At 36.6% G+C, this 27847-nt stretch overlaps 1 protein-coding gene across 2 annotated transcripts in view; it reads right to left on the bottom strand.

The window, feature by feature from the left end:
* The window catches only part of LOC145670748 (glycine receptor subunit alpha-2-like), a 118437-nt gene that overhangs the window by 18153 nt on the left and 72437 nt on the right, over positions 1-27847 (bottom strand). For both annotated transcript variants that reach the window (XM_081739516.1, XM_081739517.1), the window contains exons 2-5: positions 15077-15192; positions 10696-10763; positions 4752-4871; positions 2911-3008 (exon numbers count right to left, since the gene is read on the bottom strand). In XM_081739516.1, coding sequence (XP_081595642.1) covers positions 2911-3008; positions 4752-4871; positions 10696-10763; positions 15077-15192 — 402 coding nt within the window. The remainder of the gene's footprint in view (positions 1-2910; positions 3009-4751; positions 4872-10695; positions 10764-15076; positions 15193-27847) is intronic.

The following is a 27847-nucleotide window of genomic DNA, read 5'->3' as shown; positions in this document are numbered from 1 at the left end:
GGACTAGCTTTGATAGCCATTGAAAATGACATACTGAATGAAATGGATACGGATGCAGTAATAAGAGAGTTTGCCAAATTGAAAGCCAGAAAAGTGTCTTTGTAACATGAACTATTTAGTAACAAACAAAACGAGAGATTACGCTAATTACCATAATCGTATCACTAGACAATACCATGTAAATATGCTTTAATGAAGCATAAGGGCATACCTCTTTGCCAAAATCAAACCTGTGTTAATGTTAGACTTCGAATCTCATGCGTTTTATCCTGTTTCGATTCGTACTGTATGTTTCAATTGCACTTGTCAAAATACATCTTAAGATATATATATATATATATATATATATATATATATATATATATATATATATATATATATATATATATATATATATATATATATATATATATATTAGCTGTGTTTTGTGTTTATTTAATAAAAATACAATTAATTATTAAAATTGGAACTTTGTTCAGTATTAATCCACAGTCAATTAATTATAATTTCGACATATTTCGTTAATATTTACAGGGAGACTACAGATATTGAGGAAATTTGCAATTGAAACAATAATTTGAAGATTTTTTTATCTATTACAACTTTCTACACTTTTATTATCATTTAGGCGCGGGCGCCTAAATATTCTTTGCTTACACTTAAAAAATGTGTACAACCAGCCCTGATGTGAGAGCAAGGAAGAGGAAATCTGCGTCGGATTCGTGTCTCAAAAAAGAGCCAATAATGTTCGATTATGTTTAGGTTTGGGGATTGGAGAGACCAGAGGAGGTGTTCAACTTCATCTAGATGTTGTTCAAACTACGCCGAAACAGCTTCAGCTGTGTTTTTCTTCTTCGTTAAAACTCTAATCAAACCGGAAATGGTTAAAATTAGTCATTTCCTGTATCAACATTTAACGCCACATAATGAACACCGTACCGTAGTAGATAGCGAGAAGCGTTCTTTTACAAACGATTCAGTTTACCAAGAGAACGTATCATAACTACCCACAACATTCTGAAAAAAACCGAAAATGATTCAAATTTACTATTATTCCGGCTTCAATACTGATCTTCCGTAGAGCGAAAATGGTATCGGCTTTTGGCAATCGATTGAATGTTCCAAAAGAATAGGTTCTATCTCTTCCTTTAGTCCTCTACTCAAATTTTAAGTGATTGAAATAAACGATTTTTGGTTTCAACCTTTATTGCCATAGAATAAAAACAGAAAGAGATAACGAGTAATGGCTTTGTGATATGGATTCAGCGTCCGAGGAACAGATTCTTTTTTTTTTTTTTTTTTTGATTCAGGAGCGGATCCAGGACGGGGGGCGTTGGATTGTAATACTGCTTTTTAGAGCTACTCTTAAGAGCTCCAAGCTCTGGGATGGGTTTTATTTATATATAAAATAAGAAAATTTCCTCTTTTCTGGGGGAAGCGATCGCTTCCCTGGATCCTGGATCCACCCCTGCTTTGATCTTGCCTTTCTAGTACGAGGGCAATCCCAAAAAAAAAAAAAAAAAAAAAAGGTATCCTATATTTTTAAATATACAAAAAACCGTTTATTTTCTATAATTGCTACATCACTTTAAAGGTTGAAAAAAGCTTTATTTTTCTACATAATCGCCATTTCGGTCGATGCATTTTTGTAGACGCTGTGGCAGTTTTACAATGCTCATGTCATACCAGCTTGCCGCCATGCCCTTCAGGAAGCGTTGAACCTCATCTTTCACCTCATCATCGGAACAGAACCGCCGTCCAGACAAATGTTCCTTCAACTTAGCGAACAGGTGGTAATCGCTGGGTGCAGATTCCGGACTGTATGGTGGGTGTGTGATGACGTTCCAACCAAAATTTTGCAGGAGATCGACGGTTTGACGGGCGACGTGAGGACGGGCGTTGTCATGGAGAATGCTTACTCCCTTGCTCAATATCCCTCTTCTCCGGTTCTGAATTGCCCTTCTGAGTTTCTTCAGTGTTTCACAGTACCTGTCAGCGTTGACTGTTGTCCCAGCAGGCAAAAAGTCTACCAACAGTACCCCCTTCCTGTCCCAAAACACAGTTGCCATGATTTTACCGGCAGATTGTGTTTGCTTGAATTTTCGTGGCTTGGGCGAAAAGGGATGCCGTCACTCGCGTGACTGTTGTTTTGTCTCAGGTGTAAAGTGGAATGCCCAGGTTTCGTCACCCGTGACAATCGAGTCCAAGAAGTTGTCCTTTTCTTCTCCATAGCGGCGAAGAAATTCGAGGGAAGAATCAACCTGTTGCCGTTTGTGGTCTTCTGTCAGCATACGCGGCACACATCTTGCACACACCTTCCGATATTGCAACTTTTCCGTTAAAATCCTGTGGATGGTGCTTCTGGAAACCTCAGGAACCAAAACGCAGAGAGCCTCCAGAGTGATCCTCCGATCTTTATGCATGAGTTCCTCAACTTTCGCGATTGTCTCGTCGGCAATTGATGGCCTCCCGCTCCTTTCCTCGTCATGAATTTCAGTACGACCGGCTGTAAACTCTCTACATCACTTGCGAACGTTTTTGACATCCATGCACGACTGTCCATACACTTCCGTCAATTGGCGATGAATTTCAACCGGTTTAACACCTTTTGCGTTCAAAAATCGAATAACTGCGCGAACTTCGCACTTGGCGGTAACGTTCATCGGGAGCTCCATTTCGAATGGCTGCCAAGCCAAGACTGAGCATCCGAGCGAAGCGCCTGCGTGCTTATGTGGTAGCGGAGAAGGCACCACCCACAACAGTGTTGCCAACAACCGTATTAAAAGTTTCTCTACGTTCCCCAAAAATAGGAGACCTTTTTCGGGGGGGATTGCTCTCGTACTTATAGATGCACTACTTCAAGTTCTTTTTTAATGGAAATATATAGTAACTATTGAAAGTCGAACTTACTTTTGTCCTGAAAGAATGAGTTTGTCTTTGGTAATTATAGTTAGTGGTTTGTATAATTGTTTGCACAGTTCCCACGATTTCACATTACGATAATAAATCTGGAAAGGAAGAAAATATTATATCATACATATGTTCACAATAAACTTTGCATCACTCCATACGAACGAATCTGCAAATTCATTTAAATTTTGTTAACAATAAACTTTAAATCGTCCAATAACGGAGTTCAAACCTTGATTTTAAAATGAAAATGAAATGAAATCTTATAAGTTTTACGTCCCACGATATGCCGGCTAGGCTAAAGGAGACGGTGATTCTGAGACATGAATGAAATGGTGGAATATAGAAAGTGGGAGGAAACGGGAGAGCTCAGAGAAACCCATACACACACAGTGTTTATCCACCATAAAGCTCACTTGGTGCGAGGTGGGATCGAATCAAGGACCCCATGCACTAGAGATAGGCCTGTACTACTGAGCAACCGCTGCCCTTAATCTTGATTTTAACACATCACTCAATAAATTCGTAGGATGACTAATAAAACAACAACTTTAAGGCAAATTTCGACTTTATCCATCAATATGGTCTCCTTCAACAGTAATACATTCATTCCAACGATTCTCCAACATTCCGATGCCTTTTTTTTATTTACAACGGTTTATCTTTGGCCTCAAAAAGGCTTCAGTTTTGGCAATCATTTCTTTATTGGAGCCAAATCTCTTTCCCTGGAGCATTCTTTTCAGACCTACAAACAGATAGTAGTAGCTGGGAGCCAGATCCGGGGAGTACGATAGATGGGGAAGCAATTCAAAGTGCAATTCTGCCATTGTTGCGATTGACTTGTGACACGGTGCATTGTCTTGGTGAAAAAGCACTTTTCTCTTATTCATTTGGGGCCATTTTATCACAGTTTCTTCCTTCAACCGCACCAATAACTCCATATAATATTCGCCATTGCTAGTTCTTCCTTTTTGAAAGTAATCGGTTAATAGAATACTGTGCGCATCTCAAAATACCGAGGTCAAAATCTTAGAGCTGGCGTTCGAGTTTTTGGTCGCTTTGGGCGGCTTTCGCCGGTTGCTCTCCCTTAGCTGAGTGCCGATTTGACTCTAGAGTGTAGTTAGTGATGGATGTGTGTTTTATCTACTGTCACATAATACATGAAAAAAAATCCTTTTTATTGCGCTGAAACAGCTCTCGGAACCGTCGACGCGTTGTTGTTTTTGGTCGATTGTGAGCAAACGCGGTATCCACTTCGAACAGAGCTTTCTCATGGACAAATGTTCACGCAAAATGCTGAACACACTGCCTCCTGATATCTTTAAAGTACCAGCTGTCTCACGCAATTTCAATTTACCTTCGGCCACAACTTTTTTTTTACCCTTTTTAATGTTTTTTTTTTTTAAACAACTGCCCAATTTGGGTGACCAGAGCATTCAACATCATCGGTGTTTGTACGATCGCGTGTAAAATCAGGAAACCACTTCGCTACCATTTGTCTCGATGGAACAAAGTCCGAATAACACTTGTCAAGCCATTACTTTGCTTCAATGACATTTTGTTCCATTAAAAAGCAATCTTTACCAAGACATGAAACTCAAATCTTTCCATTGTTATGAACATCACAAAAGTTGCGTCACTCCTTAGTCAAGCTCTTAATACAATGCTAAATATACTCTGCATAAGGCTCAACATGTCTATGCATGCGTTTAGCCATTAGATTACTTATCTACTTATGATTACAAATACAGAACCATCTAAAGATATGTAGTTGCATTGTCTTGTAATAAATACATAATGTTACATTAAAAATTAAGAAATAGCCATAAACATATGCTTACGTCAGGAGTCCAAAAATAAGCTAAATCATCATCTATAATGTAGATAGAGTCTTGGTCACTTGTGTAATTTATTCTGTAGTCTCTCCATTCCGTGTACAGGTAGAATAAGATGTCCATATCCTTAAAAAAAAGAACAACTAATATTATATTTCTTACGACAAACGTTAGTAATAGTGATTTATTCTTTTCTGAAAACACAGATCAATATACAGATGGTTGTCAAAATAACAGACACACCTTTAAAAAAAAGTGCAACTTAATAGATTGAGTCATAGAGGTCGTGAATGGTGACAAGTGCAATATTACATCATTCTGCGTGTATTGTATAACTACGTTTTGTCAGAGAAGACGGAGGAGAAAGTTTGCCACTAATTCGTGTCTTCAAAACGGACCACAGATATTCAATTATGTTCAGGTCCAGAGAGTGGGTGGGCCAAAGAAGATGTTCAACGTCATCCTAATGCTCCCCAAACGTCGCCGCAACAGCTTCAACCGTGTAAATGGACGTATTGTCATTCTGGAATAATTATGACGTCATTGCCAGAAACAACATCTGGGTCATAGGACGCACATGCTCCTCTAAAGTGGGGACATCATTATAGGCAGGAATGAGACCGGCAAGCGTCAGCACAGGATACACTCAAAATAAGGATATTACAGCACCACAGAGCCACCGCCATTTTCACGATTCCGTGGAGTTACTGCGGATCATTGGCTTCTTTGAGCATCCGCTTACACAGGGCCGGATTTAGGCATGGGACACATGGGCCCGGAACCAAGGCGGCAAATTTTGAAGGGCGGCAATTAAAAAAAAACATTTTTAAAAACTATAAAACTATTGAAATACATATGCAGAATTACGGGGAGACATTTTCAGTAAATATAATTCTGTGAGTGAAAAGATACACTACCATAATATGACTGCAGCTACAGTTATGAGTCTGTACAAATCTCTCTTGACATTTGTGGATGAACTAAAAGGTATGTTTAAGTTCTATAAGATGGCTGGTGAGAAAAAAAACTAAAGACTGTTCAGATTGTTTTTGAAACTGGTGGTGAATGCTTAGAAAACAGGCCTAAAAGATTAAGAAATAGAAGAAATTCTTTGAGGGATCAGAAAAGGAAAAAGAGATATAAAAGCTAGATCATCGTCTTCAAGAAACCTTTGTTGTGGTCATTGGCAAGCTTCTTTCCGAATTATACAAAAGAATGGCGGTCTACCTTGAATTTCTCAGCAGATTTACCTTCTTAACAAATCTATGCAACTTGAGTGCCGAAGAAATCGCCGCAGCAGCGATTTCTTTGCAGAAAGTGATGCAGCCGACATCAAGGAATCTTCGTTTCTTGCAGAGTGTCTTCATTTAAAAGGACTTTTAGCTCAAGAGAAGTACTGAAGAAATGTCACTATCGCAACTTAACCGATTTCTCACATCGAAAACTCTTCAGGACTTATATCCTAATATAAATATTTGCCTTAAAGGGCTTTTATGTACACCAGCAAATAGCTGTGCAGCGGAAAGATCATTTTTCACACTATCAAGAATCAAAAATTATTTGACATCTACTCTTTCTCAGAATAGACCGGTTCATGTATCTGTTTCAGCCAGTCTTGAGAAGTAACGTAACGCAAGTAACGTTTCCTAGTAACGCGTTACATTTTTTCAAAGTAACTGTAACGGTAACGCGTTACCAATTTTTAAGTAACGTACCTAGTTTGCGTTACTTTTTTCGCGTTACATTTCGGATGAGTAACTACAATATATGTATATTTTTTTTCGGAAACAAAATGTTTCTTTCCTGTAAGCGAATTTCTCAGAATGGAGCAATGGAGCATGAACGATGTAGGTGACCGACAGCCAGTTACCAACACACAAAGAAACAGATAAGATCCTAGTGCAACTTGTTGTTTTTGGAAGATGTGGACAGCCTCACGTGTACTGATTGCAAGCACCTGGAACATTTTGTCGTAGATTTTGACAGCTCCAAATCAATACATATGAGTGAATTACGAGTACAATGGTACCGGTAGTCTATTTTACTTTGATTGGTGTGGTTTCTATAAAGATGGAGAACGAAAATATTTTATCGTTCGAATATTTGAAAGAATAATTTTCTTAAAAGCTGAAGAAGATGGTGGACAGGATTTAAAAGTAAAGTGGTGCCCCGGCGGGGAATATTTATCAACAACTAGGGTGTCATAATTAACCACATACAGTAACGGGTTAATACGAATAAACTCTGTTCTGATGAGCAGGCTACTTCATTACTAGAACATAGTTTGTTGATGGTATGTAATACTGGAGTTCTTTCAGATCAGTTTGCGTATCTTAGTGTCCCGTTGATTATAGAGTTTGGAACAACTAGCTTTAAAAAGCATGTATCAATTTTAGTTACTGGCAAGATTTGATTGACCCCCAGTTCATGTGTTCTCATTTTATTAGCTGTAATGTAATGTTTCTCTATATTCTGTATTTGTAATTTTACATAAAACATTGTTATTATTATATAATTAGTTTAGCAGAATAATAATAAGCTACCATTTTTTCTAACGTATAGTTATGAGCACGAGTGAAGCTAAAACTCGACTCGAATTCAAGCCGAGTTTCGAGTCGATCAAAGGAAATATTCTCGTGTCGAGTTCCGAGCTGTGTCGAGTTTCACTGTTTTTGGCGTCGAGTTTCGAGTCAAGTCGAGTTTGATAAATGGCTCGCTCGTTTTAACTCGCTTTGAAATAATGGCGTGAGTAAAATGGAAAGCGAAAGCCATGAGAAATGTAAGCTAAGCAGTAATATGGAACACTTTTAATGTTGTTCACGAAAGGGCACACTGCTCGCATCTCGTCTCGTCTCGATAGCGAGATTCCAAGAGATTTTCTATAACAAGTTCAGCTCGGCTCGGTTCAACTGAACCGATGGTTCGAGCCGGCTCGCTTGGAGTGAATCATCGGCTCGAGCTGGCTTGGTTGGGATGAGCCATCTGCTCGGTTCGGCCCAACTGAGCAAAGGGCTCTAGCCGACTCAGTTGGGTGAGCTGTTGGCTCCGTGGCTCGGCTCACTTCTCGGTTCGGGTCGATAGTGAATGAGCTGTGAGCCGAGCTGCTCCAGTCGTTGACAATTCTAAACCGGGGCCGAGCAGTTTTGAAGATATTTGGCCAGTGTCCTATAACTTTTAACAATGTTTGGCTCGACCCGAATACTCAACCTAGATCCTCAAACCAAATTCAGAAGCTCGTGAAGAGTGTCCTTGATTCCTAGACTTCACGACTACCGTGGTTCGCAATCAACTACCTTTTTTTAGTATTTAAATACAAACCGCTGATCTTTCATGTTTATACACAGTGCTGTTATAATAATAATAATAATAATAATAATAATAATAATAATAATAATAATAATAATAATAATAATAATAATAATAATAATAATAATAATAATAATAGTAATAATTAGTAGTAGTAGTAGTATCATGGATAATAATTGTATTGCCTATGTAAAATATTTGAAGAGAGTACTCGAAACTACACACCGGATTTGGCTCGACTCGACTCGAAACTCGATGCGGATTCGAGTCGACTTGGAGGAAATTTTTCGAGCCGAGTTCTCGGGTGGAGCTCGAAGATGTCTATTTCTAGTCGAATCGAGTTTCAAAGAAAACTCGCTCGAACTCGCTCGTACCCATCCCTACGAGTAATGCAGTATATCATTTTAGTAAATGTTACGTTATATGAAAATGTTCATATAGCTGTCAAGTAAAAGTTTGTCCTTGCATCTACACAAAGCGATTCAGAACGTGCAATAATAATAATAATAATAATAATAATAATAATAATAATAATAATAATAATAATAATAATAATAATAATAATAATAATAATAATAATAATAATAATAATAATAAAAGCAGTAGTAATAGTAGTACGAAAAATTATAATAAGATTTTTTCACATATTCAAAGTTTCGGACCTAAAAGTAACGCGTTACTTTCGAAGTAAAGTAACAGTTACTTTTTTGGGGCAAGTAACGCGTTACATTTTAAGAGAAAGTAAAGTAACTTGTAACGCGTTACATTTTTACAAGTAACTTACCCAACACTGGTTTGAGCCGTCGAAAATAACTTGACTGTTAAACTTGATTTTGATGACGTTATTAGTGATTTTACCAATGTCAAAGCAAGACGTAAACAGTTTTAATAAACAGAAGTTTCAGAAACGTCATTTTGTAAATTTCTACATACAATAATCTAACTTTTTATATCATTTAACATTGTTTTATATTTTGCTGTCTTTTACACCATGTGATGTTGAATAGGTTAGGAAGAAGCGAGATAAGTTTTAATGAATCTACTCCAAATGCCTGCCAGATATATGAATTAAAATATATTACATAAAATGAGTAATAAGAAATGAGAACACTAATAACTAGTAATAGTAATAATTATAATTGACTAGCAAACGTAAAAAGTAATATTTTACGAGTAAGAAGGGAATCCAGGAGAATGAAAGTTTTGGAGAGCAATGCGATTGGTGTGGTTAGGGGCGACAATTTCGATAGGGCCCATGGGCGCAAAACATGGAAATCCGGCTCTTTCGTTACACACTTAAACTTGAAGTAAGGTGATCGATGATTTATCCGACCATATCACACCGTACTAAATCTTCATGATCCCTTGTCAGTGGTTTCGGCCGTGCAACTCGACCCTGCATTCATGTCATGAACTCGCGGCAGGCTATGATTGTTGACATAGTCTGTGGGAGATACTGTTTGGCTTCCTTCGTCATTTGTACTGCAGTTCAATGACGGTTCTCAACGACAATCCATTTTAATGCTAGGCGAGAGCTGTCACTAAGCGCTTCCTCCCGATCATTGTTCCTGTTCGCCTGTGTGCTTCTTTGCTATGAGTTTTATAGGCCGTCGTGACCTTGGATCCTGCCACTTTCGTCACGGTTGTGCCTCAAAACTGAGCGCCAAAAATTTGCTGCTCAGTTCACTGTACACTGTCGTTCCGCTGCTCCTCACGTAGTATAAAGTTTACCCTAACACAACGCCAACAACACCTTAGTGCTCTGTTCGACGCCTGACCTTGCCAACCCAAACATCTGACCCATTTCGAGCTTTAGGCGTTTCCGTTAAATTGGTAAGTATCTGTATTTCCCCAAATACTTTTAAGTGGCATTCTCAGGAAGTAGCAATACACCTCCCCAAATTAGTTTAGTTAGAAATGACTACAAATAGCGGGAGCCCCTGCTTGTTCACTGTCCCAAACTTTCTGCGCCCTGTTTCTCTTTAATATCGCTTGACCCGGATCATTCGCTTTCTGATGATCACAAAGAAAATCTAACTGCTAAACACCTAACTTCTAAAACTTACACAATACAGAGCAACAGAAGTGGTTGCATAGTTTTGAGTTTCACTACATTAATTTCTTTTGGAAAAGTTCTTTATCTGTGATTATTCCTCCGTCGCTAACCTACATTAGATTTTAAATTTTATAAACCCTGCCTACAATGGTCTTGTAAGTCAGTCAAAATTTGGTCCAGATTCGTTAAGCGGTTTTAAAGAAGAAGGTGATAGATGTGGTCCATTTCTCAAGGATAATGGAGCTCTGTTAAGTAACCTTTAATTTAATATATAGTAATACTCATACATATATTTCAAAAATAAATTATGCTAGTTATAAAATTATAGTAATGTTACTGCTTGAAATAAATATGTAACGAAACTGTGAAATCTATTTTCTTCACGATATTTATTTACTGATTATAAGCTCTCAGTTACTGGAAAATTAAGACGAATCTCAAATGCCATAATTAATGCTAAAGACGAAAGCAAGTGCCAAATAGTTTAAGAAGCACTGTACGCTGTTTGATGCAGTTCATATAGAGATACTTATGTAACCTTAAATACGAATCAATCAAAATAATATAATAGTATAAAATAAAACTTACGGTGCTTTCTTCTCGCACTGCAGGAATGGCACTTATGTCCACTAAAAGATCCACGTCAACTGGTTTATCTGTTAAGTAAAACAATAATATTTGAGTTATTAATCTATAGGTTAAATAGTGTTACAAATACATATTTCAAAGTGTATACCATTTAAAGAATGTTATTCGTAATTCTTAAGAAGAACATACACAGTCGTCATATTACGCTATATGTTCAAATTTTCACCGTAAAATGATTTCTTCCGTTGTTTAATAAATAAAAGAAATGGATATTTTTGAAACGTGTTTATAAGTTAATGGAGAATTGATTCCTCAAATATTTTTAACAACTTAACCTAATAGTTTATCTTAGTATTTCGAGAGAAATGGAACAAGGTGCGTTTTCATCTTCTGCCCAACTGGCGCCCCAACCTTATGTCCAAGAATATACTTTAGTTTAAGTATCTAAGTCTTTGTCTGTAAACACTATCTTGGGCATATCCAGGGGTAAAAGTGAATCTGAAAAGGTAGGGGAACGCATGACGTCACACCGTCCCCCATGCCTATCTTTGCCCATTGTAAATTTTTCAGAAAGTGGGTGGACGCTACTGATATTTTCTGGAAGTGAGGGGGACAACGTCCCCCTGCGTTTCCCCGCACTTTTACACCCTGGTTATATCACAGTTTCGGTCGATCGTGATATACCTATGCCAGAAACAGCTGCGGCTGCGGTAAACCAACAAAAGCAGACTTCCAAGCGGTTGTGAATTTCGATATGACTTCCGGGGATTTTTTTAAGAAAGGATGTGGGACTGTTAAGAGGTGCGAAGTATGGGGCAACAAAATTTTATGTAATATACTTAATTGGCTGGATTTAAATTTAGCGTCTCTTTCAGCACCTATGCTATACGAGACGGGGATCTATGGCTTAACGTGGATCCAAAACACATGAACTTCCACCGGGAATTGTAATATCTATATATATAAAAGAGAACGCACAAATCCTTTGTTCCCTCATCACGCTAATACGGCTGAACCAATTTCTTTTATTTTTGGGGGGTTATTAGGATTTGGACCCTAGATGGTTTTTATCATATCACTTTAATTTTTAATTACCAGTGTCTTGAGATAATTGACCATTCAAGTGTCCATAACGTACAAATCCTTTGTTAGTTCATCATAGGTAAAAATAAACGTATTTATATGCAACCCGCATGACCGTGTCACTCGGCGGGTTAACATAAATGACAGGCGATATAATGTTAACATTTACTGCAATCTACTATGGTTTTTATCATATCACTTGAAAGCGAAAACTTCCGGGATGACCGCAGCGAAGCGGGGCGGGTTAACATAAATGACAGGCGATATAATGTTAAGATTTACTGCAATCTTCTATGGTTTTTATCATATCACTTGAAAGCGAAAAAGTAAAAATTATCTAAGTAACAAAGTTTATTGCGTTCCGGGGTGACCGCAGCGAAGCGGGGTGAACGCTGCTAGTATATATATATATATATATATATATATATATATATATATATATATATATATATTATGTGTTGCAATTACTTTTAATGAATCTGCCTCCCGGTTTTCAACTAAGTTAATATGCGGAATTTATTTCATCGTCCTCATCATTAAAGGAATTCTGCCATTATTAGCAGATCACTTTCCACAACTCAAAAGCTTCCATGATTCATGGTCTTCAGCTAGTCTCTTCGTCTTCACATACATTTTTTCTGTTTCGATACCGCCCATAAACTGTAGCCTTCTTCGACACCTCCTTCTTTTTCCTGCCACCATACCCTCTACTATGTTCCTCATGATAAAAATGTTTCTGGTTACGGACGTAAAATGACGACAGTGTATGAGAGGCTTTATCTGCAAGGAGTCCTGACACAAAATGCGTCATAGAAAGTTTAAAGGGAAGTAGCAAGTGAGACATTTCAACCAGTTAGTGACTGAAAAGTATAAAAGATATATAATTTATATAAGGACAACAAGGTCTGTCGCATGGAAATTAAGCTGACGATCACAGCCATTGTAAAAGTTTAACAGTAGGTATTACTTTTATGGGGGCACAGGTCAAGAGAAGTTATGGAAGCGTCAAAGATCTTTCAAATAGGCTCTTTCTTCCAGAACACGACCTTCTGTTACAAAAATTTGTTGTAACTGAATTTAGAATGAAATAAAAATGGGAATAACGTTTAAGAATGAGCTAAAACTTTCTCTGAAGAAGACGGTGGCTTATTGGTGGAGTGCTTATCTCTGATTCCATCCTCGACCACGCGAGTTTGTGGTGGACAATGTCGTGTCTGTGGGTTTTCTCGGGATTCTCCCGTTCTCCATCACATCCTTACTCTACCATTTATTACACCATCATTCACTTTAATTAATTCATTCGTCTTCTTTAGGCATTTCATTTTAAAATTTACCTACTCCCTCTTGTCTAAATTCAGTAAAAGTCAGAGCTCAATCTAATGTGCAATACTGTAGTTATTAACAAAATACAGGGTGAGTCAAAAGTTTCCTACCACCCCTTATGAAATTCAAGTGAGTGTAAATAGCCAGAAATTGTAATTATAGGGACGTATAAGATCGAGGGAGAAACTTTATGGTGCGAGTCAGGTCAACAACCACCAACTTGTTGTTCACCATTTCGAATCTCCCTCAAAAAGCTTAACAGCCCTTTCTCATTAGGGGGCGAACTGCTGCGAGATGCGACGGCGAATTGCCGAGCAGTAGAAAGACATTGCAAGCAATGGAGCTCTTCACATATGCTTGGCGGTCGCCGCCCATTCACGCGGCGAGCAAAAACAGCCGCCTCTTCCTGCTAGAAAGCGGCACGGCAAATTGCCGCGTATAACCTAGCGAGACATTACAAACATGGAGCTCTTTACATATAGGTGGTGATCTGCCGCTTGGGTATTGGCGGACAGACCAAGTGTTGCCAGGAAAGAGTAGAGAGTGGCGGCGATAATATGGATGTGTTATATATATATATATATATATATATATATATATATATATATATATATGTGTGTGTGTGTGTGTGTGTGTGTGTGTGTGTATGTGTGGATATTTTTGAGATATAAACCATGGGAACGGTTTCTTAGGCATTCGTGCTCACAAAGCCAGAAACATACGAAGGTAATGATTTTCCTTTTTTAAAGAAACGGTAAAACATACTAATAGGAAACAATGGAGCATTGCTTGTGAATATTAATGGGTAGACTAGATGGGAATGTATCGTTCTGAAACAAGAACGACATTTTCACACCAAGTGCAGACATGCCACGGCCGTGATAATGGCGTGTTGTGAAAAATGGCTGTTTTTTCTCCTGCATTATGGTGTAATATGGCAACACTGGCAGTACCAGATGGTGTCAGCATGTAGTTCACCATCAAATATTTTACGGATAGACTGTTACAAAATTGAAACTTGCAAACCACTGAGGAAAAGTAATAATTTATCTGCCTCTGACAATTACTTCCTCAATGATTCACTATTATGATTCAAAAGTTCTGATGCTCCGAAGTTTGGGTTGCACAACTTACCGGACACCTTGTATAAGCATGTAAAATATAACGTTGTGGACGCTTTTGGTTCTTGGGTTATGGACCATCGAAATAGGTTAGGAACTTAGGGAAATTTTCGCGAAACACACTGACAAAAATCCGTTCTCCACACAGCGGTATATTGTACAAATATACAGTATCTTTTTGCTTACTACAGAAATCAATACGGAGTTACGTTATCCCTATTCTACATAGGCACTGCCCTTAGATGTTACATCATGCCGTTGCAGGATGTCTGACATCTAACAGTTTTCCGTATATCACATGCATATACTTATGTTACCTTCGTCAGCTATATGTTATATACGTCCATTTGTATGTGAGATCCTGACCGCCTATATTGTTTCATACGGAAAGTACGTGTAGATGGAACACTTATACAGAAAGTATTATAAAACATGCGTTTTTAATTATACGTCTGCTGTACGTTAAGTCCAAAACCTACAGGGATTACGCATGTAAGCTATCTTTTTAAGTACGCCATCTACATTTTTCTTCTCAGTGCTGTTTTAATAAAGACTTTCTTTCAAACACATTTAAACAAAATCTTTACTAAACTTTTATTTTAGTAATATTGTGATCTTTTCTGTATTTCTTCTGTGTGACAGAAGATACGGGATTGATGGTAAACGAAGAAAAGTAATATCTTCACAGAGTAATCAATTCGGTTCAAGTAGAACAGGATACGTGATTCAATTCCATAGACATGTAATTACATATAAATCAGTCCATCAAGAATGTCCTTTCTCTAAAAAGTTATTTTTTCTAAACTGTTTGCCACTTCTAATCTTAAGTTTATCTATTTCAAATATTAGCTTACCATTTTCTTTTGGAGGTACTAATCTGTTGTAAGATGGCGGCAATAATTGTGTTCCTTCAGCTTCTCTGCAACTCGTGTCCATACCTTCAGATCTGAAGTTGAAAATTTTGGAATCCCTGAAAAACAAAAGATTTAACAATGAATCATTAATTTATCATAACAACTGTTTAACTGCGATTATTTTTCTGTGCCATAGTTTTCAAGTTAAAGAGCTTCAAAGCCCTATTAGTGTATTGTGCATCTTATAATGTATAGGTAGATCTGAAAGGGTGTTTTCCGAGCGATGATTGATACGACTCTTTTTCTTTCATTTCACATAATTAGTGTTGCTAAGAATGCAAGTACATTATATAGTACCAGGCAAGTCCGGAAACTAAGGTTACAACGATTATTTTTAAGTCCAAAGAAGTCTATTTGACAAACTGTCTAGTATTACGTGTTTGCTGAACCAAGACTTATTTTTCGCCGTATGACTAATTGCTGTCATCCAATATACCTACTTGTTTAGTCAGTATACTAGCTTTTGTATCGCACAGCCACAGAATTCTAGCACCTGTTCCTGGAATCCTTCATTATCTTAGAAGTATTGTCTAACAAAAAGTTTCCATAAACTGGAACAAGTATTTAGTCAATTGTAATGTACCATTACAGTTGAAAGTAATGGCAATTTTTTTTTACGCACCCTGTACCTAGTAATTTTTTTTTTTATTCAATTTCGGTTTAGCTACACAATTTATTTACTCCCTTTACTTCGAATTAAATACAATGAATCGAAAGGTTTCATTAATAACCATATTCCCACTGTATAATATATTTATTTATATTTTGCTTAAGTGTAAATCCCATTTACGGATATATAACTTGAATAGTTACAAGTTTTACCATTCTGACGTCATACCGAAACATAGTTCCGTTATTGGATATAAATTTCCTTAATTTCAGACCAATGTAGATTTTGGCCAGGTACCTAATCTTTCCCTCACCCCCTCTCACTAGTCCATAGTCGCTTTCAGATCCGGTTATATCTGGATTTGCCAAATTTCTATTTGCTTTGTAATTTCCGCGGCTAAAGTTTTCTTTCTGATTGGAGGAATTCTCCTACCTCTGGCTTTTTCGGCGCAATATTATCAGAACAATCGAAGACACCTTTCAAAGAGCAGCTTGTAAATTTTGTGCTACATATTTTTCGGGAAGAATTCCAATTTCCAAGGACAACTAAGGTAACATATAATGTAATCCAATAGTTAAAGATTTACAACAGAATAGGAGCCCGAAAAATCCGCAAATTTTGGTAAAGAAGCTGCAATTCAGTGAAATAATAAATTCCAGTTCTGTTTACTAGGAAGCCATGTTTGCTGCCTATCGAGAATAGACAACAGTGAAAGAGTGACTTTACTTTTTTTTTTATTTCAAACTCAAGTAGGGATTAGGGAAATTACGACCTGTTTGGTGCATGTTGTTCGTGTATTAAGTAAATGTGACTTTCTATTATTTATTCAGTAATCGCATGTACGTAGGTTTGATAGTACTGTAAATAATCATAATGGCAGCTTAAGTTAGCTTAAAAGGGCTCCTATCCCCTTTTCCAAATTGAACCAGTTCTAGCGGGGGAATGGGTTAGTTATTGTTCGTTTTAGGGCCTTTTCCCCTTTCAGGGGAAGGGTCCCTCCATAAACCTCGTTAAGGGCCCCCAGGGCATCAATTTTTGGCAATCATTATGTAAACAATTGGTCAGGTCAATTAGACCTAGTGTTACTTTTCTCATTTTTGACCCCCTTTAAATTAAATAGAGCCGACTGTATATATCGACGAGGGAGTAATGTATTTTAAATTTAATGTGTTAGGTTATTTTCGTCAACGTGCATGTAACTAAATGGTGCATGTTTAGTTTAGTTAGTTGTCTTTATGTATAGTACTAACAGTGGTGTATGTAGTTAGTAGTTTTGTGTGAGTGTGTGAATTTTCGATTTGGACAGTGTATAAATATGCTTTAATTTAGTACCATTTTGTTAACATAAATAAACCAGAGTAAATATTAAACTTCTGATTAACGAGTACAAGTATACATTTCAGTACACGGTAAATTATGCCTCCACTACAGCGCCACAGCGTCCGGTTTCGGTACTCAATTGTTTGTTGACAATACGACATCGCATAACTTAGTGATCTAGGTTGTTGGATTTTAGTCATTTATTCAAAAATTACTTTCATTGGACATGGTTTTCGGTTCAGATGAGTATACCTTCGTATAAAATAGCATGAGATCTTACTGTACTGAAAATTTCAGCTTGCTAGGTCCAGTAGTTAATGAATAATCCGTTGAAATAAAGAACACCTATTTTCTTAATAGAAGTAAAACCCATATGCTGTTACTGTTTGTTTAAAAATGTAATATTAAATTCTCTTTTCCCGTGGCTGTAGAAAATTCCATTGTTGCTTCAGTTTTATCAACAAATCAGAAATAGATTAATCGTTGACAATTTAACTTTCCGTAAATCCATGTATGATTTTTTTTTTTTAAAAAACCTGCAAGGTAAATACAATTTGGGTGCTTCGAAATAAAGAGTACGTGGTTCGATGAATGTGATCGTGTGGTGGTTTGAGCGTGATAGATTGTGATAGTTATATATATATATTTATTACTGCGTAATGTAAATATGTGTATGGCCTGCGTGAAAATGTACGAAATAGGGTGTTGATAAAATATTATTTCGTGCGGAAATTAGTAGATAATGAATGAATGTAATGAAATGTTAATAATATGATATATAATATGAATAAGATGATGACCCCTATAGTTAAATGGATAGGCCTAGTAAATTTTATATAGTGAAAATAGGAATATGTTTACGAAGAAAAGAAAATATCTCTCGCGTTTTGACTTCCACACCAGTGCATTCATCCAACCGAGTTTGCTACTTGAATGTAAATTATAGTTGGGAATTGTGTGTTACTTTGCATTTATGTACCTCATAATAACAGCCCCAGATCTTAAGCCTTTCAATAGATAGAGTAGTATCATATGGGAATTACTTCTAAAGGTTGACAGAAATGATAATTAAGAAAACCAACTGCTATATCCTGTGATCATCGAAAAGTACAGGTTTCGGTCATTTGTACCTTTAGCATTCATTGCCTCTCCGAGATTTTTTTTTTGTTGCTTACCTTATTTATTTATGGTGCAGTGTTCATATAACTCAGTTCGGACTATCCAATTAAATTAACTGCTACTAAATTTAGCGTACCCGGACGTCGACCCCTAGTCCCCTTAAGTATTTTTCATGTCTTTTCTTAGTTTAATTAGATGAGGGAAATTAACGACGTCCCAGACGGTGGCATGTCTGCGCTGGGTAGCCATCGGTGATGTTTTGGTTATTGAAATCACCGATCCAAAATTCAGTTTATTTAATTTTTTTTTATTTTGGCAAATTCTCGTTAGGGATATCTTAGCTATTACTCTAATTTCATCCCTATTCTGGAATCTTCTAGTTTCCAAGAGGTCGGATGATTTTTTTTTTCTTTCCTGAAATTCTAAATTAACGCCGTCTCTAACCTTCCGGAGGATTTCGGGGTCTGCAAGGGTGTTGACCGGATACGGTGAGTGGTGGGATTTCCCTAAAGCCTTTGTCTTTCCGGAAATCCCATTGTGGACACAGACTTGTCTCATCTTCGCAGACAGTTTTATCGGCTATTTATTTGGTAAGCCGAACCCTTTTTGGCATGTTAAGAATATTTTGGCTATGGATTTGTCGAGATAGAAATTCGACTTCTGTCTTTGTAGCGTTAGTTATTTCCCACTTAAGTCTTTGGCGCCACTATTCTTCGTCTTCCTTCTTCTCTATATCTCTCTGTCTTCATTACTTCGAGATTTTTTTTTTAAAATTTCAACCTCCCCCCCCCGGTTTCTGAAACTCATAAAATATACAATATTCCATATCACTTATTTCGATCGTATGTACTAACTGAGACATCGAGGGATGCAATTCGTGGAGGTATTGCAGCACAACTCAGGACCATTTTCGCGATATTCAATCCACCACGGGAGAAATTGACGGGAAGGTACACTATGCTTTCAGATTCCTAGAAACCTTCGTTATTCATTGATCATACAACTTATATCAATTGATTACTGATTTCTGGTTTTTATTTCTATTGATTGGTCATATAGTGTGTATGTATTAGTAGTCTGGGCCCACTAGTTTCCAATAACATTGATTTTTTTTTTATATACATCTATATATGTGCTTACATAGTGTTAAAAGTTACGTGCCTGCTCATTTTGTTGCATTTCCACCTCTTATGTCATTAAATAACACCAACTATTTTTTATATATCCACGCGGATCTTTAGTAAGTTGAAAATGATTATTGATTATCGGGTTTATTCATATGAAATACAATGTTGCAACCTTATGAAGGAAAAAAGGTGAATTTTGATAGTCAGGGTTTTTGTTTTGTCTTTGAGCCAAATAAATATAAATATTTATAAAATATGAATACTTGTCGAATATGAACGGTGATGTAGAATTTAAACGTCGATGAAATATTAAGATAGATATTAAAGTGAAATTTATTGTATTGATTAATATGAATACATATATATATATACGAGTATGTATGTAATGGGCTCGATATTTACCCTGGTCTTGTTAGGTTGCCATAGATTTTAGACACCCGGTATTAACTAACTATTTGTGATATATAGTATTCCCGCGTAAATTGTCATAAATTACTTTTTGTTGAGTTGTTATTAAATTTTTGTAACTATTAAAGTGGAATATAATGTTAACTACTGCATGTGAATAAAACAAGTAGCGGGTCGTAAGATAAATAAGAATAACCCTAATCCTTACCCAAATTTACTTTGCGAGTGAAATTAGCAACCTACAAAACAGTGCGCCCCTCCAACGAATCTTTCCATTAGTGAACCATGAAACAAATCCTTCCCCTACGATCGGAAACCAAACTATTCAATATTTAGAATCTTTTGACTATAAGATCTATATTAGGAAAAAAATTAGTGATCTTAAATTCAACGAACTGAAATCTGTTTAATAAGTTAATATGAATACCGGAATATGGAAATATGTTCCCAATATCTGTGACTGGATTTGATAATTTTTTCTCTAATATTAACAAACTTTGAGATTTTAGATCAAGTGTGTCGAGTGACAAAATGAAAAATATAAACATATATGTGATATGAAGCAATTAGTTGTTTATAGTTAAAACAAAACCAATTGAATACTCTCATGGACACAAACCACAGTGCAAAAGAGAGTTGGAAAAAGGAGCTATTATCGATGTGAGAACAAAGACTCATAAAATCGTCGAAATGTCTCCTCTTGGGACAGAGACCTAATAAAATGCTATTAAAGTATTTTTTTTTTTTAGAATGATTAACCAATTATATATATATATATTTTTTTTAATTTATTTTTTTTTTCTTTCTTTTTCCGCAATGATATATATATATTCATTACAATGAATCCTAAATGTATTGATCTGTGAATCTCCTTATTTTGTTTTTTTTCATTTTTTTTTTGTCGAATTCTCTTTCATGTAATTCAACTTTTAATATATATATAGGAAGAGAAATGTGTTATTTGGTCTTGATAAAACTAGCGAATTTCTATGCATGTTAATGAAACATTCTTTCCATGTATTAAGTTTTTCCCTGTTATGTCCAACTAATTTTTCTTTTACTGGAATGTAATAAATGTATATAGTAATGTAGTTAGGTTAGTTTAATTTAACTAAATACAACCCGAAGTATACATTGTCCTGCATGAATGTGTGTGTGAGTGAAATGTAGGTTTAGTATTAAGTGCATCCATTATTTTGACATATATGTGTGATTTATTATAATTAATGGTAGTTATCAATTAAACTCATTGAATGTTAATACTAACTTAAGTTGGCTCTATGAAGGAAGTAAAAAGGACTGAAGTAGCCTAAACGAATGATCAGCATGGGAGAACTGTGAAAGTCAAAATCTTCTACGAATATGTAATACTCTGATTTTTTTTTTCCCTTTGTGGTCGATTCTAACATGCCATCAACTTCGTCCTCTATTTTTCAAGTATTGGATATTAGTCTAGAACTTCTGGAAATATTGAATAAACTGTAAACTTAAACTTTCTCGTCTATCTCAGATCTAGATCGGGATAATTTGGTAGTTGGGGTTAAATGGATCTAGATCGGGGATGTATGGGTTAACATGTGTCTACCCTTAATCACCTGAATACCAAATATTAACCCAATAGCTATTGGAATTCGATAATTATTCACTTTCTTTACCATATTTTTCAAAATATGCAGTAACAGTTTTCCTTTTTATTACCTTCTTACTTTACCTCTTTCCTCTTCTATTTTCCTTTTCCTTTTTTTTTCTTTTCTTTTCTTCATCTTCTTCTTCTATATTTTTATTTTTTAATAAAACTGAAAAGGGGGGTCGTGACTGGGAATCCTCGAGATAATAAACACGGTCATGTATTTAGTTATTTTATTTCATTCTCTTTAGAAGTCCGATAAAAAGTTTTCTCGTTTCGATCGAATCTAGTATGTTCAAAATTAAGAAACGGCTAATATATTCCAACGTAATTAGATATAAGCTGATAGCTTCATGAACATCCCCACCACTTACGACTTATTCTTTTCTTCAAACAGTTTTAGACTGACAAGCAGTGACAGGATTCGTTGTTATGGAAACGTTTGTTTCTATGGCAACGGCCCCTCCCCCTTTTTTCAGTTTTAGAGTGGCGACACGTGACAAGACTGTTGCCATGGTAACGCATGTTTACTGTGGTAACGGATCTGAAAATGCTTATTGAATAATACCAGTTATCATGCCAATCAGTTTGAATTGGTGAACCGCGATAAGAATGGTTGTCATGGCAACGTTTGTTTCCATGGCAACGGATCTCAGTTTAAATGGCGACCGATAGATTTGAAATTTTTGTTAAGAATGTCAAAGAGTGAGGTTGAAGGCATGTTGAATTGATTATAACATTGAAATTAATAAGAGAAATTTTATAGTCAAATGAAATAAGTAGAGTCGTTGGCTACTTTGTCATTTTTGTTTCCTTTTCTAAGGGGGAAAAAGAGAAGGAGTGTCCAAATTTTTCTAAAATTAGAATTAAACGCTAGAAGGGTTTCAAGGAAGGAAAGAGAATGGGAGTCCTTTAAGTCATGAATAATACTTGTCTGGATAGTAAATAAGTATTTTATAGTATATGTGTATTTTTGCTATATATATCTTGTCTTTTGTAAAGTGTAAAGTGTCTCGAAACTATGGCAACAAAAAAGGTTGTTGTGTCACAGGACGAGTGTGATGTCACGTGCACTCAATGCACATTAAACGAAAAAGAGAAAAGATCTCGCGCCCCGCGGAGACTTATAAGATGTACCGGTTGTGGACTAAAATGGATCCACTTTGCTTGTTCCAATTTAGATGATACTGCGGAAAATGCAGAAAAGGTGCAAACCGGCGAAATAGAAAAATATTGTGAGGAGTGTGAAAAGGACCGAGGCCAAATATCTCCAGCGGAGATATCTGACCTCGACGATGAGGAAAAGAGTGGAAATCAAAGTGATTCTCGGGATCAGACGGCAAACCCGAAGGAAGGAATGTCATCTGGAGGGTCTGACACGTCTGCATTAATTCGCCAGATGATGGAGATGATGAACGAAAAATTCACTAACATGGAAGTTAAAATAGAACAGAACGGTGCAGAAATGAGGCGTGAGAATGCAGAAATGAGACGGGAAATAAATGAGAAGTTTGATACCTCGAAACGAGAGACCGACGCTCGATTCGAGGTATTAAACAATAAAATTGACCAGATCTGTTTAGACTTTGCTTCTTCGATGAGCAAATTGAAAGAGCAAACATCTACTGAACTGGAGCAGGTTAGATACCGGGCCCAACAGTCCACCGAGCAGCTCAGAGACGAAACAAATGAGAAATTCAACGAAATAGATATAAGGTTTGAGAGTACAAACAAAAGATTTGGTGACATCGAACAAAAAGTTGAACAGCAGCAGGCTGAAATAAGTAGATTGAATGTTGTAGTATCCGACCTATCAATAGAATCTAAACTAGAGTCGGTTGATCAAAGAATTAGTCGAATTCAAACTGAGGTAGACAGTATTAAGGGGAAGATTACTAAACTGGAAATCGTCAAGTCTGACATCTCCTATCCTTTTCCTGATAGCGATTCTATAGGGAAAAATTTCCCAGAAACGAGTAACGTCCTCCCGGGAAAGAGTCAAGTGTTGCCTGATGCACTGGACACAACCATGTATTGTCCCCCGCATCAGCCAACCTCGAAATCATGGTTGAGTAATTTCGATGTACCGATGCAGTCGAGTGTTGTGACTACAACAGTCACTAGCGTAAATGCTCACTCTACTTTTGGAATGGTACAATCTTACAGCGTGCTGCCAGGAGGGGAAAGGAGATGTGCCGGACCGTCAGTTACTGCAGTGGTGGGTCCTAAATTCGAACCTTACATGGTCAATACTAATTATAAAACCTCTCTTGGTCATATGGGAGCGTTCAGTTCAGTGACCGCTTCGTCGGTGGCAAATCCGGTGACAACCCCAACCGCTCAGGATAATGCGTTGATTCCACTAGATTCTTTTCCTGCCCCGTATAGTATGAGCTCTAAAGTTTCCCTCCGGGATATTGAACGTTTTCCCACTTTCGATGGGAACATTACTAACGGGTTACCTCGAGTTTTCCTGCGGAGACTGCAGCAATATTTAGACATGTATAAACTTACTGATGGGGAACGCCTACAGATAGTTGAAAAATGTTTGATCGCCGCTTCGGGCGCATGGTTTGCCTCGGTTAAATACCAAATCCGGACGTTCGGTGATTTTTTGATTCTTTTTAAAGAAGAATATTGTAATGAGCACATCGAACGGCTCCAAAAGAGAAACTTACAATCACTCCGGTATGATCGCTCCAAGTATGGATCCCTCTTGGACTATGCTTGGAAAATTATCGAACTATATTATCAGATAGCTGAACATCCCTCTCAGGCCGAACTGGTAGATATTATAGTTAACGCTCTTCCACCCGATGAGTCCCGGGCCATAGCGTCCCACTTGTGCCAAACGGTGCGAGAAGTCACCTCACGTTTAGCTGCCTTGTGCGGCAAGGAAGTTGGTGGTCCACCAAAACGATACTTCGCCCGACAGGCAAAAATTCTAAAACCGATGAAGACGAAGGTAACGGCAAGTTGCCAGACAGATTTCCTGAGTTATACCCAAGCTGGATCTCGTTATCCTAGTGGGTATGGCTCAGAAAACAACAATAATGGCCGGCGACTATTTAGGAATCGGCCCATGTTCAACAATCGCCGGAGTTATCGTCCCTATGACCGTACCAACATGGAATCGAACCCGGGTAGGGACGATAACACCAGGAGGAATTTTAACAGGACGTACGGAAGAAGGGAGAACGGTAATAGTCAGAATAATAGTAACAATAATGTAAATCGACCCCAGAATTCAATCCATTCGCAAGTGCGTGGTAACGGTGAGCCTAGAACAATATTAAATGGGAGTGATAGTCGCGAAACTGCGGCCTAATGTCATCAGATATACTAGTCGACGGCTGAAGCCTTACGAATTGTCTCTGTCGATTTCTCAGTTAGAACTTCTGTCCGTTCTATTGCTATATGAACACTACTGAAAAAAAAAGAAAGTATCGGAACTCACAATTTTCGAAATTTAAAGATTTTCAATTGTACAGAAGATAAACGTAATGAATTACTCGCGCAATACCCCAAGTAGATATAATACACTGTCCTAGAGTGACTGGTAACGTGTGAATGGGATGAATGAGTGTGTTAATTTAACAAGCATCATCAGTTAGTATTCCCAATTAGCAAAATTTTGTTATTCTAACAAAATTTTGTTAATGGGCCGGGGAAAACTGTAATGTACCATTACAGTTGAAAGTAATGGCAATTTTTTTTTACGCACCCTGTACCTAGTAATTTTTTTTTTTATTCAATTTCGGTTTAGCTACACAATTTATTTACTCCCTTTACTTCGAATTAAATACAATGAATCGAAAGGTTTCATTAATAACCATATTCCCACTGTATAATATATTTATTTATATTTTGCTTAAGTGTAAATCCCATTTACGGATATATAACTTGAATAGTTACAAGTTTTACCATTCTGACGTCATACCGAAACATAGTTCCGTTATTGGATATAAATTTCCTTAATTTCAGACCAATGTAGATTTTGGCCAGGTACCTAATCTTTCCCTCACCCCCTCTCACTAGTCCATAGTCGCTTTCAGATCCGGTTATATCTGGATTTGCCAAATTTCTATTTGCTTTGTAATTTCCGCGGCTAAAGTTTTCTTTCTGATTGGAGGAATTCTCCTACCTCTGGCTTTTTCGGCGCAATATTATCAGAACAATCGAAGACACCTTTCAAAGAGCAGCTTGTAAATTTTGTGCTACATATTTTTCGGGAAGAATTCCAATTTCCAAGGACAACTAAGGTAACATATAATGTAATCCAATAGTTAAAGATTTACAACAGAATAGGAGCCCGAAAAATCCGCAAATTTTGGTAAAGAAGCTGCAATTCAGTGAAATAATAAATTCCAGTTCTGTTTACTAGGAAGCCATGTTTGCTGCCTATCGAGAATAGACAACAGTGAAAGAGTGACTTTACTTTTTTTTTTATTTCAAACTCAAGTAGGGATTAGGGAAATTACGACCTGTTTGGTGCATGTTGTTCGTGTATTAAGTAAATGTGACTTTCTATTATTTATTCAGTAATCGCATGTACGTAGGTTTGATAGTACTGTAAATAATCATAATGGCAGCTTAAGTTAGCTTAAAAGGGCTCCTATCCCCTTTTCCAAATTGAACCAGTTCTAGCGGGGGAATGGGTTAGTTATTGTTCGTTTTAGGGCCTTTTCCCCTTTCAGGGGAAGGGTCCCTCCATAAACCTCGTTAAGGGCCCCCAGGGCATCAATTTTTGGCAATCATTATGTAAACAATTGGTCAGGTCAATTAGACCTAGTGTTACTTTTCTCATTTTTGACCCCCTTTAAATTAAATAGAGCCGACTGTATATATCGACGAGGGAGTAATGTATTTTAAATTTAATGTGTTAGGTTATTTTCGTCAACGTGCATGTAACTAAATGGTGCATGTTTAGTTTAGTTAGTTGTCTTTATGTATAGTACTAACAGTGGTGTATGTAGTTAGTAGTTTTGTGTGAGTGTGTGAATTTTCGATTTGGACAGTGTATAAATATGCTTTAATTTAGTACCATTTTGTTAACATAAATAAACCAGAGTAAATATTAAACTTCTGATTAACGAGTACAAGTATACATTTCAGTACACGGTAAATTATGCCTCCACTACAGCGCCACAGCGTCCGGTTTCGGTACTCAATTGTTTGTTGACAATACGACATCGCATAACTTAGTGATCTAGGTTGTTGGATTTTAGTCATTTATTCAAAAATTACTTTCATTGGACATGGTTTTCGGTTCAGATGAGTATACCTTCGTATAAAATAGCATGAGATCTTACTGTACTGAAAATTTCAGCTTGCTAGGTCCAGTAGTTAATGAATAATCCGTTGAAATAAAGAACACCTATTTTCTTAATAGAAGTAAAACCCATATGCTGTTACTGTTTGTTTAAAAATGTAATATTAAATTCTCTTTTCCCGTGGCTGTAGAAAATTCCATTGTTGCTTCAGTTTTATCAACAAATCAGAAATAGATTAATCGTTGACAATTTAACTTTCCGTAAATCCATGTATGATTTTTTTTTTTAAAAAAACCTGCAAGGTAAATACAATTTGGGTGCTTCGAAATAAAGAGTACGTGGTTCGATGAATGTGATCGTGTGGTGGTTTGAGCGTGATAGATTGTGATAGTTATATATATATATTTATTACTGCGTAATGTAAATATGTGTATGGCCTGCGTGAAAATGTACGAAATAGGGTGTTGATAAAATATTATTTCGTGCGGAAATTAGTAGATAATGAATGAATGTAATGAAATGTTAATAATATGATATATAATATGAATAAGATGATGACCCCTATAGTTAAATGGATAGGCCTAGTAAATTTTATATAGTGAAAATAGGAATATGTTTACGAAGAAAAGAAAATATCTCTCGCGTTTTGACTTCCACACCAGTGCATTCATCCAACCGAGTTTGCTACTTGAATGTAAATTATAGTTGGGAATTGTGTGTTACTTTGCATTTATGTACCTCATAATAACAGCCCCAGATCTTAAGCCTTTCAATAGATAGAGTAGTATCATATGGGAATTACTTCTAAAGGTTGACAGAAATGATAATTAAGAAAACCAACTGCTATATCCTGTGATCATCGAAAAGTACAGGTTTCGGTCATTTGTACCTTTAGCATTCATTGCCTCTCCGAGATTTTTTTTTTTGTTGCTTACCTTATTTATTTATGGTGCAGTGTTCATATAACTCAGTTCGGACTATCCAATTAAATTAACTGCTACTAAATTTAGCGTACCCGGACGTCGACCCCTAGTCCCCTTAAGTATTTTTCATGTCTTTTCTTAGTTTAATTAGATGAGGGAAATTAACGACGTCCCAGACGGTGGCATGTCTGCGCTGGGTAGCCATCGGTGATGTTTTGGTTATTGAAATCACCGATCCAAAATTCAGTTTATTTAATTTTTTTTTTATTTTGGCAAATTCTCGTTAGGGATATCTTAGCTATTA

The sequence above is a fragment of the Thermobia domestica genome, chromosome 14 (genome assembly GCF_964235325.1).
Source record: "Thermobia domestica chromosome 14, izTheDome1.hap1.1, whole genome shotgun sequence".
Classification (NCBI taxonomy): Eukaryota; Metazoa; Arthropoda; class Insecta; order Zygentoma; family Lepismatidae; genus Thermobia; species Thermobia domestica.
This window is presented reverse-complemented; position numbering and strand designations above follow the sequence as displayed.